Below are 14,018 nucleotides of genomic sequence, written 5' to 3' on the forward strand. Positions count from 1 at the left end.
ATCTAATTGGCCAATAAATCCTTCCACCAAATCCAATTCACGGCCGGTAAAAAAAGCTAAAACAAAAAGCCATACCCCCCCTGCCCTGACATGCCCGCCGCGTGCGACCGACCACTCGGCGTATGCGCACGGTGTGCGCGCACCGCCGCCAAGACGCAAAGTCTCGGAAGGCCTCCGGTACGAGTGCCCGAAAAGCCATGAACGCACGAAACCGTGCCGTGTTCCGTCGGAAGCGGTTGCCGGTCTCGGAATTCGGTTCGGCACATTCCACAGCACGAGCACGCACCGCCCACCTTATGCAATTGCCGGAACCTGCCGTGTTGCCGTGCCGTGCCGTCGTGTCGTGATTGCCAAGGCGGCGGAGGTCAGAATTGGTGGTTCCGACATGGATGATTTTAGTTGTGCATGCATCGCCATCATTTTTGTTTATTTTATCAATTCATGACAATGGATTTTTTTTCTTGTCATCATTTTTGTTGTTCGCTGGTGTGTGTCATGGGTTGGTTGTTGAGGTTTTGTTCGCTCGCTTTGTTAAGGTACGAATTTTGAATCCCCCTTCCAAACATTCAGCTGCACCAACAATCCTTCGCTTCATCCTGTGCTTCGCTCGTTCGGAACAACGAACGGCTGGCTCGACAACAACCACTCGGATCGCACGCCGCACGCATGCTTACCGAAGCGACGGGAATCCTTTGCAACAATTTTTTTAACGAACCGTTCGCTGACACGGAATGATGATACTGTAGTGTAAAAACCGGCAACGGAATCAAGCGAATGGCGATAGGATAATTGCAGTTAGAAAAGTGGTTTCGCACCTCGTTCCGATACATCGTTAGGTTCTAAATGGAAGAGTCTGGGTCGTCGCTCGGACGGACGGCATTGAACAGTTGGAGTCGCCGTCGGGACGGGAATCGGGATCGGACACTCACTCCACCGAACAGAACGGTATTGTGACGGTTCGTCCGATCCGGTTCATCGAGTCCGTTGTCAATGCACACATCCCGCCAGTTCGTTCGAAACGGATTCGGTAATGATACGAGCATGTTTTCCTACCTTCCGTGCCCTGAATGTCAAGACGTCAAACATCATCAAACTGCCCGGAAGAGTGCGAGTTTTGGGGATGCAATCAAAACGATGGAAGCCTCTGCTGGTCTTTGTTTACTTCCACGAATCCCAAGAAAAAGGGGTAAAAGGTCGTCCTCGGCGCTTGTTCCTATTGGTCCAAAACGGGTCACCGAACTTTCTTGGTGCGACAGCGTGGTGTTTCCATCTTCTTCTTGTCCGCGGCTTTCCTCCCTTTCCTTCGATACTTTTTTTTTTTTTTTTTTTTTTTCCCTTTCTCTGAATTTCTTTCCTCCGTTGCACTCTCCGCACACACACACCGGAAACCTTCCCGAGCCGAAAAAGGGGGGCAACAGTAGAGGTATCTTATGGTTCGGGTCTCAAACCCGGTCTCGGATACCGTCCCAATTTGAACTCTTCCACTTGTCACTTGTCATGTAACACCAAACGGGCATCCAGAAGAAGAAATACGATACGGACATAGCGTATGGAAGGGGGGCTAACGGACGGAAATGGATGGTTCATGGATGCTTCTTTCCGAGATCCTTTTGAGTCCCCGCTTCTTTGTTCGTGTTACCACACCAAAAATCTTGCGCCGTCTGTGCCAGTATCATAGTACCGGTAAATAACTGGGTGGGTGGCACATCCGTGCAACATGCTACCAGATCTGACCTGTTTGATGAATTACTGTCTCAGGATGGTTGAGCCTCTGTTTCGTTGTCCGGTTGTAGTAAGTTTGTCCGATTGTTTGATTGTTGTGTGAGGAAATGGTAGGAACTGGCTGGCATATGTGGTAACGATCGGCTTGTTGGATGAATTTAAGGAAGCAAAAGCGACTGGCAAAAGACAAAAAACACAGGCGAAAAAAGTTCACAAACGTGAAGAGCAGCAGTTGGGACAGAATATCTCAGCATCATAAGCACAGCTTCAGCTGCCTTGTTTGATTCTTCAAAAATTGCGCGTTCCAACGCAACTCTAAGGCGAGAGAGAGGCTTCCCCAGCCTCTTCCAGCCTCGCCTTCACTCTTCTTCTCTCATCCCCAGTATCTCAACAAACATAGTAAAAATCATTCATGCCCACACCGTCCATCACTCATTCATGATTTATAAGCGTACACCAAGTGACGCAACCCAAAAAGCGGAAGACGAAGATAAAATATGATAAAAAAGGAAAAAAGAAGTCGAAAAAAGAAGTGTAACCAAAATCATCAACAGTAACAAGAAACTGGTATCGCTTTGCCGGCTGAAGGGCAAACCCACGAGTCGTTCGTGGTGGTCCAGATGTAGTAGGTAGCCGTTTAATCCAATCCGTACATCCCGTCAAGACATCCGCCCGCCTTATCCAAACCACCGACCTTCCTGTCCAAAAAGGTATTCCCGTGCCCTTTACCATGCATTGTGAAAACCCTAGTCGATTGAAGCCCTTTGTGCTTCTGTTGGCATCAGCGAATTTTCATATATCTTTCGCGTGCCTCTCAGCCTTTGATGTCGCTTGTGCGTTTGTGTATTCCTGCTTTCCTCGCTTTCCAAAAAAAATGTCTAGTATTTTTCCAATCCTGATCCGCCGCCGCCGCCGTAAACTAACCAGAAAGGTGCCGGAAGAGAAACAGAACAAAGAAAGTGAGGCTGTTCCCGCCGATGCAAGAACCCTGCCTGCCCGCAACTTTTGCAAACGCAATGCGATGCTATGCAATGCCATGCGCTGCAATGCACCACCTCTTCCTCGTACCCGCTCATAAATAACCCCATCTCCTCACATTATTACCCTAAATAATATTGGCAATGCTGATCCTCTCCTGACTCTGACTCTTTACCGTCGGCGGTTTCGAGCCCGCCGCTCCATTTCCGTTCGCATTCTCCTTCCCACCGTTCGGGTTCGAGGTTCCGTTCGGCATCATCGTCGTCGGCGTCGTCGCACTAGTTGGGCTGCGGCTGGCACTCATCGTTGGACTACCCGCTCCATGTCCACCGCCTCCGCTGCTCTGAAGCACCGCTGCCCTGTTGGAGGGGCTAATGGCACTGGCTGGTCCAATCCCCAAGCCGATAGGTCGCTTGTCATCTCTGTCTCCTCCAAGGGCTCCAAGGGGTGGTAGGGATGGTAGTCCGGGTTCGCTCTTAATACGGGGAGTACCGGCTGGTGAGATGCTAGGGAGCGTTGGGGGTTGTGCTGGCGGTGGAGGACCCTGGGGGTGGTGAACATGCTGGGGGATATATGGAGATCGGGACTGTTGCGGGGGAGGAAGGGTCGGGCCGCTCGGGGGATGGCCCCAACTTGCTGGCGGGGGCGGTTGTTGCGGGCCGGGTCCGGGTTGAATCGGTGGCATTTGGCGTCCCCGGGGTGGTGGTGGTGGTGGTGGTGGTGGTGCATGATGGCTATAGTGCAAGGGAGGAGGAGGAGGGGGTCCGGGGACCGTTACTGGTGGAGGCGGACCTTGTGCGTATGAGGGATGGGGAGCGGTAGCCAATGTAGGCGTCGAGGCCAACGAATGCGTAGGTCTGGTCGCTGAAGTCGGTGTTTGGCTTGAAGTCGATGGCACCATCGGTGCCTGTGCTAACGGTACCGCAAGCGGATGGGCCAATCCGCGCACCATTTCGTCCAGTCTCGTCCAGCCCTTGTTGACGTTCCACTCGTTAATTTCCTCCTTCGACAATCCCATCTTGGCTTCCTCGCTGAAAAGAGTTCCCAATCCGTTTGCTCCTCCGGGGCTTGAGCCGCTGGTGCTCCCTACTGCACGTCCAGCCGCCGCCGCCGCAGCTGCAGCAGCCGCATGGTCCTGCTCTCCGCCAGCCCAGATCCACGCCGTATCGGGCCGCGCCTGCAAATCCGCGCTCACATATGCAATCAGCTCCTCATCCCTCACCAGAGCATTTCTCAACCTCACTGGCGCCGGTTCTGGGCTCCCAGTCATCATGATCCTCTGGAGATACTCGCTCCTCTTTTGTCCCACAACGCCGACGAAGAACAAGAGGTAACGTCCACAGGGAACGGCAACCTCCCTGTTCGTGTTGATCGTTGCCAGCTCCCGTATGCACACGAGAGCTTGGTCCAAGTGGCCGATGAGCAGGAGGAACAAGGCACACCGGAAGATGTGCATGGTCGTGAGCGCTGTGGCTCCCTCGGGAAGGGTAGGTGTCATGCGCTTCAGGTAAGCAGCCGTCTCTAATGCGATGTTTGTGCACTGCTCCACAGCCAGGAGGCGGGCTTCGGGTGGGCATTGCGGAGAGAGGTTCTGGCGATGAAGCAGGAGTCGCGCATGTAGGAGGTAGATCAGCGGGTTGAGCAGTACTGGGGCGAGTGGGGAGCCAGAAGAAGGGTCGCAGGCCGGAGGGAAGGTACGTAGGCATGACGCGAAATATTGATCGAAGGTCGCGAGCCAGGCAGGCGGGATTGCTGGACTCATAAACTCGTTTCGGTTGTGAAGCATCGGTCCTTCATTTCCGGACGAAGAAAGCAGTCGGCCGAGGGCAGTGTATGATCGCACAACGTGTGTGATGGCGAGCAGCGAGTGAGTAAGGGGTTCGGCGCCGTTGGGAACAACCATTCCGTTGTCGCGTATGAAGTGGTCGTCTACGCCCATCGGGAGTGGCACGTCGCAGTCGACATCGTCGATCAACATGGGTCGCCCAAGCTCGAGGCTTAGACTGCGGTCCAGAATGTAGATGGACCACCAGGTACGCTTCCGCATTTCTTTCTCAATCAACGGCCACGAACCCATATCCGAGTGTAAGCCAATGTCCTGGGCCACCTTGACTGCGTTCCCGAGCCAGTTCCATGCCGCGGACTTCAGGTTGAGCTCATTGAGGGCAATGCTGATGAGAACCAATGATCGAGCATGGTCCAGCACAAAGTCGTTACCCCAAGGGTCAATAAGCTTCCTAGAGGCCTCGATCCATTCGGCTGCCCGGTAAGAACGGTGCGGATCTGACGAAAACAGAGCGCCTACAGCCAGAACGGCGTAGAACATGGCCAGAAACGACGTAGGCGCATGCTGTGATAGTCCCCCTGGCCTGTACAAGTTATCAACCTCTTGCCGGAAGGTGGGCCAGTGTATAATGGGCGTCATGGTATGAGCGGACGAATAATAGCAGCGCATCAGGTGGTCCGTTGTCTGTTGCGAGGGCAGCTCGGGCCTCGGTGTGTAGTCAAACATGGATGGACCAGCTGGCGAGTGTCGGTATTGCGCTGGCGGCTTCCACACTCCTTTTGCGGGAATTCGGATGTTTGACCGGGCTTGCGCGAGCGCAGGAATCGGGACAGGTCTCTTCTTCGGCTTCGGTTCGGCGCCTATTTCGGGAAGGAGAAGGGCAAGCAGCTGCTCAATGCCCATGCCACCAACGGGACCGCTGTCAATGTCCATGCGGTCCATGGGCATGTGAGGTTGTCCACGGCCTAGGCCATGACTAGCATGGCCATGAACACCGTGGCCCTGGGTCTCCAAAGCTCGCTTCAGGTTTAGGTTCTCCCGCTTGAGCTTATCCAGCGTCTTCTCGAGATCCTGCACCTGCTTGATGGAAGACATTCGCCGGTTCGTTTCCTTGGTGAATTGGCACTTGACATTTCGGCTCGAGCATTCGGAACAGCTGGTTGTGTCGGTTGCGTCGCACTTGACCTTTCTCTCTCGGCAGGCGTCGCAACTTGGGTCTTTCCTCCTCTGGCGATATGCCCGTTTTTGGGCTTGTGAACTGGATGAGGGCAACTGGTGACCGGACGAAGGGCCCGGCGTACCAGACACTGAGTCGTTGGACGGGAGGGAGTCTCGGCCTCCCATGGTGAAGGGCGTTGCTGTGGCAGGCGTGTATGAGCGGAATGAGTTCTGGTGAGAAGGCTGGTGGTTGAGAAGGCTCTCGGTCGAAGATGATGCTAGAATGGAGATCCTCGGTGGGTGTGGTGGCTGCGGTAGCGATCGTGGTGAAGGAGGATGAGGTGCTGAAGCCGGAACCGATGAAGCCGGGGTCGTCCTTGGTACAGTAGTCAGGCCGCCAAGATACTGTTGCTGCGGCGCATGCGGCTTCGCAGAGGTAGCCGACGAGACGGGTGACTCGTCGTATGATGGAGTGTCAGTGGACGGGTCAACGGGGGATCGAGGGCATGTTGGCTTGTTATTGTTGTTGTGCGACGACGCAGCTGCCATGGTGCTGGATTTTAAGAGGAGGCAGTTTCCGGCAGAAGCAGCCTGATTCGGAACCGTCTCCACAAGGTCCCCAATAGGATGGATTCTGGGGAGATGCCGGTCGAGGAACATGCAGACGGGACCTTGTTGCGGTCTCGTCAGTTTTGGGCGGAATGGAGACCGAACCAGGACGGGGGTTTGTTTTTTAGCAATTCCCACGAGGCCACTAGTCTGCTGCTTTTTTTCCTTTTTTATTTTCTTTCCTTCTCTTTTCCTCGCTTCACCTGGTAATTTTCCACACCCCGGCCACGGTTAATGCTGCAACACGCGCGCCAGGTTCTCTGATACCGACCCAGAGGATACGCACCAAGGTACGCTCTGGAAGATGCAGCGCTCAAAAACGATCCGTGTAGGTGTTTTCACCACTGTTTATTTCGTGTTTACCGTCGTTCGGTAGTCTTTCGCGACGTTCGATTGTTAAAGGATGTTGGTAGAAGACGGCGCGAGCTTCCTCTGGCCGGTACACCCTCTGTGACTTTGGCTGCCGTTCCTGCATGCAACTTTAGCACGGCGAGAGCGTTGGTGAACAGAACGTGTCGGTGCGTAGGTGTAGGTGCGTGGGTGGGCGCCAGGCCCTCTATGTTTTTGTGGCCCAAGCCCCCCAGTGCCGGAGACTCATTCACACAAAATGTCTCAAGCTCTGGAGGTCAAATCTCGCTCAAGGCACCGTCCACCGTGCCTCTGTTGGGAAAATCCTGCCCAGGTTCTCACAGTGTTGCAGCGCCGTGCAACCTCAACGCCGCCGCTATGATCCGCGAATATGCTGCGGCTGGCTTTCGTCAAACCTGAAAGGCTCGCCCCGCTGACCTTTTCGTGCTCTTGCCTTTGGTGGTTGCTGTCCTCGGTGTCTGAGTCGGGATCGTGCTGTACGAGTAGATCCCCAGGTCGCGTCTTCTTTTTACAACCAGCAAGCGTATAAGTAGCACCGGCGGACGTCCTTCTTATCCGTACGTGTCCCCCAATGCTTCCTTCTCCTTTCAGGATCAGGGGAGGAATGTGGGGGAATTTCCGCCGTTTGAACGGCCAGTGGAAGCTAATACGTAGTGAAACCTGAGATATACAGCAGTGTAGTGAAAGACAACCTCCAGTGCTTCCAGATACCAGTACAGTGTGGTCTAGGTTCTCCGACCTGCTGTGAAAACCGACACCTTGCATCTACACGTGTAGGATCGGCTGCTAGAAGAAAGTGTGGACGCAGAAACAATACCTTAGTTACGCGCAGGGCGGAAGAATCTCTGAAAATGGGTAACGGAACGTGAATGGAAGGAGGACAGAAGGTGCAAAAGCAGGCCTGAGTAGCGTAGCAACGGCGAGCTTGGTATACAAAGGGTTGAGGGGGTACAGGTTTCGATACAGCACGAAAGTGATGCTACTCAGTGCGGTCTAGCGTTGCGTTGAAGCGATCGCATCACCCGTACCCACCCTCTTGTCCGATGGTACCTGTGGTAAACTTGCTAGAAAAGGTGGTGAAAAGGGGGTCATGAAAGTTATGATGTGCCCCAGGGAGTGTTTGTCGAGGAAACCTAAAGGTTTGAACCCAATGCGCAGTCCGTATTCAGGGCAACTGATGCACCGAAACACCAGGAAATGCCAGCAACAACACCTTATGCCATTGCTCGCAGTGTCTGAGGAGTTTCAATGGGGTAACCGTACCGTTGAAGCATACTTGGGGGTCCCTGTTCTTGTTGTCGTTGTGCTGCGTCACTGCCAGACTGTTTGTCCTGGTTTGTATTTTGAGTCCGTCCATGGCTTTTGCTCGCTCGTAAGAACCCCCTGCATCTGTAAATGACCAGGGACATCAGATGAAGCCAAAAAGATACGTTCCACCAGTGAGAATTTTTTTTTTTGCCCTGTGTGTCTTGAACGCAAAGCCGTTCGTTCGGTGGGCTTTTGGGATCTTGAATATGGAATCCAGGGGCCGCGCTGACAACGGACCCCGGACCTGGTCTGCCCATCTTGCCCCCGGTTTCCTTGCTTCCATGGTCAACCGTCCATACGGAAAATCACCATGCCAAAGAAAGGAAGAACAAAGAAAAAAGTGAATTGTTAACATAAATGCAATATTGTAAAGACGAATACAATAGACCGCCGTGCCGTAGTCTGGAGCCGCCCTTGTGGCTGTTCGGAGTATCAAAGTACGGGGCAGTTGTTCTGGTTCAAATCCCCTGACGGCGGGACGTATCTTCAGGGCCCTTCGGGTCAGTCTCTCACTACTCACGTCTTGTCGCCGTAATGACACTGGCTCGGGGGGTACGCTATTTCAGGGAGTTCGTCTCACCTTCTTGGATTTGTCTGAACTGCCATGTCCCCGAGCACAAGCAGGAAAACGGGCTGGCAACGGGGCGTCATCCATTTTCGACCGAGGCGTGCGCGTACTGGAAGTGTAGGCGGGGTTGGGACCGTTTAAGTGGATGCTGGTAGGAACGGGTGCATGTGTGCCTATCATGCTGTTGATTCCTCGCACCGGATGAGGCTCCGAGAGAGTCACTGATGCTATGGAGCACTGCCGTTTGGTCGCTTTTCTTTCGGGTGTGATAGGTACCGCATCTTGGACCGCAGTCACCATTCGGCTCAACCTGCTGAGTCCCGACTGGTAATGTCTACCTACCGCATAGAAGGTACTGTGTGCTGCGTAGGTGCAGGATACTGGCGTGCAGTGACAAGCACTCGGTTCTCAACCGTACTTGTACATCGGATCTCAGCACATCAGACGCCGTGCGCTTGGATGGCAGCGGTCCCAGTGGATGGGCCAGCCGCCAATGATGGTTGAAGCCGCACCCGCCGTTACGCCATGCATACCAAGGGCACGGAGCTAGCAACGGGGAAGGTTAGCAAGGCCGTCGAACCGTTGGCTACGTCTTGCCGCAGTCTGTGCGCAAGCTCGCAAGTGCCCGCAATTGTTGCGCGCTCCCTACAGGGGGGGTTGCTACGGGCCTCAAGGACTGTCCCGTTAGCGCAAATGGCGGAGGACGACCAGGAGGAAGCCGAGGGGCTGAGATGAACTGTGGACGACAAGTGGGCTTTGGAGCAAGGGGTTTGAGAGATCGTCCCCGATGCTCCTTGCTTGATGAACCGCTAGCGCAGTTCAGTCAGCGAAAGATGATGGTGCGGCAAGTTCCATTTTCCATGAGCACGCCCGTAGTCTCGGTAGTGTACAAGAATAGGCACCGCGATGCCAGTGACCCGAGATGGTTCAAGAAGACTGTATCTCTTTCGTGCCAGAGTTGCCGGCTACGAAGGCTGGGTAAGTCGCATCGCGTCTCACCGTAAACATTTGTTCCAGGTTTGGGATGGGATTGGCATGCAGTGTTCGCACAGCTGATATGTAGGACCGTGCAAGCCATGATGGGCAAGCCGTATTCCGTAGTTCGCTGAAGGGGCGGCAATCTTGGTGGAATTTCAGGACCCTGATATTCCGCGATGACGGTGTGAGCCTTGTACGTACCGCGTCTCCTCCCTGGTCACTGCTTTTCCTCGAAAAAGGTATCGAGCTCCGCTGCCCGCGGAGCTGGGAAACAGCAGTCGGTGGCAGCCAGAGAACCAACAAATGCGTGGCGTCTGATGTCTGATGGCGCCCACTCCACCGGGATGCGCCTTGCCAAGCGAATCCAAAGCCGACAATAATATGTTCCCCCTCTCCGGATTCCGGGTTCGCAGGATGATCAACGGTACCGAGTGCCTGTTTCTGAGGCCTGATTTCCATTTCCACTTGCGGTACCGAGCGTGTAGAGAAAGCTGGCGAGGGAGGACGTGTCATGTGGCACTGCTTTGAACATGGCAGCTATTTCCGTACTGTGATATACTGTCCTACCGGGTCGATGCAGAGTTCCGGGTCAGCGCTACATGATTCCAGCGATTTGTATGGGCCAAGCCCGTCGGCACCCGCTCCAGCGGAAGATGAGGGACTCGGACGACGTTGGAGTTGACTCGACTCGCAAGTTTAGTTTTTTTGGGAAACCAGGATCCGGCTCATGATCCAGGCTCCCAGGCTCTCCCTGGACCGGGCCCTTTGGGGGAAGTTTCGTCAAGACAGGGCCTAGCGAATCAGCAGGGAAGGCTGGTCCAATGTGCACCGGTGATGTCGAGATGAGGGAAAATGGAATGGAGATGGCATGTGGGGAGCTCTCCACTCGGCCGGCATCCGGTGATGGAGCCTTTGGAGCCCTTCAAGCCCTGGTACCTAGCGCTTGAGGAGCACGGGATGGCCAGGTGGTGAGGGTGGAGGGCCTTTCTGCTCGGCGACCTGAGGCTTGGCTCCATGCTACGGTAGCTTCAACCGAGGCGTCACGTTATGTTGTGGAAGTCGATATAAAAAAGGTGAGCAATGGGAATGAAACGGTGGCAGTTGGGCAGACAGACCGCCTCCTCTTTCGGGCTCCATTCGGTCTCTGAAGAGTAGTGGACGTTGGTTTGTCACCCGCTCCGTCATCCGCCCCATCATCCGGAGTCATGTTCGGAAGAGATCTGGCCGAAGCATGGTGGAGGTGTCAAACACCCACACATCCACAGACACATCCACACGCCTCGGGACACCAACTCGGGTGCTCGGAAATGGTCGTGAAAGTGGGTAGCATTGTGACACCATTGTTTGCGTTTTGCGAGTATAATATTGGCTTTGTGGCGGTGGCGGCGCAAATGGTGGTGGTGACCGTGGTGGTGGTGCCGTGGTGGTGGTGCCGTGGTGGTGGTTGCCATGTTGTAGCAGTGATGAAGTGATGATGTGGTGGTGTTGACTGACTTAACCAGATGCAATCCCTTGTTGCGATAAAGCGTTACATTGTTTCGGTTACTGTGTACGGGACGGTGGTATGAGCGGTATCCAAGTGATTAACAGTTTGTCTCTCTTTGCTTTTTTCTCGTTTATGCCAGCCGGATGGTTGGACCAGTCGGAATCCAGGGCAGCTTGATGTCTTGATGAGTTGGTGACGGTGAAGAAAATAAAACAGTGACAGTTAACCTGTATCAGCGGCAGGGGCAGTCTGATCAAGTTGTATCGTAGAGTCGAAAAGCGAAAACGCAACAAGATGAGAATGATAAAGCTGATACAAGTCAAATACAACTCCAAATTGCCAGTTCGCGTCAGGATCCCGTTCTGGGAATGGTCGGTGACTGCAGTGCCTTGCAATGTGCCTGGTCCATGTCAGCCACGCTCTTCACTCTGGATGTCAAGCCGCTGAAGCATTGAATCCATACTCTGTTATTGGCTATCCCCGCTCCCACCGTTTCAAGATTCGGTACTTGTGAGAAGATACTGAGCGACTTGATTTGCAAAGACAGACTCCGACTGGTCAACTCGCTTTGTTCTCTCCACAATCCGGGCCATGTCCACCACTCGCTGACTCTATCAATGCCATCACTCCAGCAAATCCCAAAATACCGAAATGCGCTGACACTCCTGTCCAGCAGTTCGGATGGCGCGGTCTCAACAATCTCACTCCTGTCCAGCATCAGGTTCTGCCACTATCTGCCATCATCTGGCATCCCTCCTTACGACAGCAGCCATGACAGCAACCACCCATCCCTCCAACAGTACCCGACATTTACTGAATATGAGGGGATCACCTTCCTGCCTGCCTGCCGGGCAACGACAGCGACAACGACAGCAATGATCAGCAGGGCGCTGGTTCGGCTGGCTAATTCGGCTGGCTCGCTAGGGAGCCGCAAGCTACCATTACCAAGGTCCCCGCCTCCCTTGACCTTGCAAGCACTATCGGCCAAGCTATCTCGAGCTATCCAGATACTATCGTACACTAGCCAGATCTTGCCGATGCTAGTGGTACCTCGACCTGCTCGGTGAAGACGCCCGCGCAACAATTAACACGGCGAGCCTAGATCATCTTGGCACCATTCAACCACACCTACAAGACAACAACACAAAAGGATGCGGCTCCTCGGGTCAGTCCGAGTGTACCGAGATACAGAGCGACAGGAGCGACAGACCAACGCCTCCAGATGTCGTACCAGGTGGAATATATTACATACATATATATATATAGAGAGCGTACAATAGGGGCGCGTTCCAATTTTCGACTATGGTATCCGTTTCTTATATAAAAATGATCCCTGTTGTTGATATGCAGTTGATTATACTGTATATTGCGCTAGAGAAGGCACTTGGGACTTCGAGAAGTACCAATTCGATTAGGGAGCCCTGTAAACCCCCTGTAACCCCCCTGTAATTAACCTGTCGCTTGTATGAGGCCTTGTTGCTTTCCTAAAAGGGTATCGTGAGATGCTAAGAGTTGTTGATTAGAAAACATAGGAAAAAGCTGCTTTTTTACTATTGATCCAGCGTAATAGGGGTCCTATTAGGATGCTGGCTAGCTATATTATTGGTATTTATTGGATGTGTTAGCGGTTGTGCTTTAATACTTAATATAAATTTTTCTACTCTCTTTTATATAATAATCCCTAATAAATCGAAATACCTTTGTCGATTATGGATTAGATTTAATAATAAATGCGGTTCTTTTTAGTATATATATTATTTGTTATCGTTTTAGTAATTACCTCTATACAGGCCCGCGGTAGTTAGGATGCTATACAGGGATTAATTTATATAGATTAGTTTGAATGTAAGGTGGTTATTCGAAATATCCTCCTTCGAAATACGAAATTATTTAATTTATATTGTATAAGGCTATATCCTTTTATATAATTAGTCAATTGGATATTTATAAATATTAGTATTTATAGTACTATAGGGATATTTATTAAGTAGAAGATTATGATTTTTTTGTATATATTTACGCTTATAATAAAACCTATCGAAATATAGCCTACTGGTTTAACTATAGTATAACGACTATTAACCGTACTTTCAACGAGGTATTTTATATTATAGTCCTTCTATATAGCTATATTATTGCGCTTCTAATACCTAATACGGTATATAAATCGGTATTAAGGAATAGGAAGTTAGGCCGGTTCTTTAAGTACTACTTTAGTATTATCAATAGGATTTTCGTTTATATTCGGGTATCGGCGGGAAAAGCGTAAGTATAGCAGGGTTGAAAGAATTATACTATATAGAATATTTTCGTTGCGATCGGACTCGATGGTTTATTTACGTATATACTTCCGGGAAGAGAAGGGTCGATATATAATATTAGATTTTTAAAATTAGTATTCGTATTTGGATTTACAATACCGCTAAGGAAGTTCTATTTTATCAACGTAGGGTTTTATTTAACGCGTAGGATCCTAGTACTATACTTTATAGTACAATATTATTTAATTAAATAGGGAGGACGAAGAAATCGATTGAGGAATAAGAAAGAGTTATATAATTTGAAGTATTCGAAATATTGTATTAAGGTTAAAATTATTATCGGCAAAATAAAAGGGCAATTTAAAATTGTAAGGTCGTCGGCGTTAGAATATCCTATTGAGAGTTAGCACGATATTGTATATATGGTTATTATACTTTATAATTAGATTGAAAGAATAGACTTATATAAATTAGAACTTCCCATTAATAAAAATAATAATAAAAGTATTACGAACGTTACTGACGTTAATTTTGAAGGCGAGGATAATAGAAGGGTAGTCGAAATTAAGTAAAACGAATATATAATAAAATTTAGAAGGATTTGAACCTAGCGTATATAGGTAAATTATAGTACTTAGTAGTTTACTCAGGTAGTATTGAAGCGGACTAGCCGCATAATTAGTACCGCTTTAGAGAGGGTTCGAAAAAGGCGCGTATATTGAATTATTTACAATAATAATAATATTACAATTTTTTATTCAAAAAGCGATGTAAATATATTATTTTATTCCCAAA

At 51.1% G+C, this 14,018-nt stretch overlaps 3 protein-coding genes across 3 annotated transcripts; 1 reads left to right on the plus strand and 2 right to left on the minus strand.

The window, feature by feature from the left end:
• Positions 1-2,813: 2,813 nt before the first annotated feature.
• On the minus strand, positions 2,814-6,402 carry B0H65DRAFT_192802 (fungal-specific transcription factor domain-containing protein). The gene has a single exon (XM_062821669.1). It carries the CDS (start codon positions 6,302-6,304, stop codon positions 2,828-2,830), a length of 3,477 nt encoding a protein of 1,158 aa, XP_062681639.1. The 5' UTR covers positions 6,305-6,402; the 3' UTR covers positions 2,814-2,827.
• A 1,156-nt stretch (positions 6,403-7,558) lies between these two features.
• On the minus strand, positions 7,559-8,910 carry B0H65DRAFT_192813 (uncharacterized protein). Its single transcript, XM_062821670.1, has 2 exons — positions 8,511-8,910; positions 7,559-8,414 (listed from the first exon to the last, which is right to left on the minus strand). Exons 1-2 carry the CDS (start codon positions 8,796-8,798, stop codon positions 8,031-8,033), a joined length of 672 nt encoding a protein of 223 aa, XP_062681640.1. The 5' UTR covers positions 8,799-8,910; the 3' UTR covers positions 7,559-8,030.
• A 113-nt stretch (positions 8,911-9,023) lies between these two features.
• Positions 9,024-9,480, plus strand: B0H65DRAFT_508813 (uncharacterized protein; the record flags this gene model as incomplete). The annotated part of the gene is made up of 3 exons (XM_062828261.1): positions 9,024-9,154; positions 9,187-9,436; positions 9,457-9,480. The coding sequence occupies 3 exons, from the start codon at positions 9,024-9,026 to the stop codon at positions 9,478-9,480; spliced, it is 405 nt and encodes a 134-aa protein (XP_062681641.1).
• Between the last annotated feature and the right edge of the window lie 4,538 nt (positions 9,481-14,018).

This window comes from Neurospora tetraspora (assembly GCF_033439725.1).
Source record: "Neurospora tetraspora strain CBS 560.94 chromosome Unknown B0H65scaffold_4, whole genome shotgun sequence".
Classification (NCBI taxonomy): Eukaryota; Fungi; Ascomycota; class Sordariomycetes; order Sordariales; family Sordariaceae; genus Neurospora; species Neurospora tetraspora.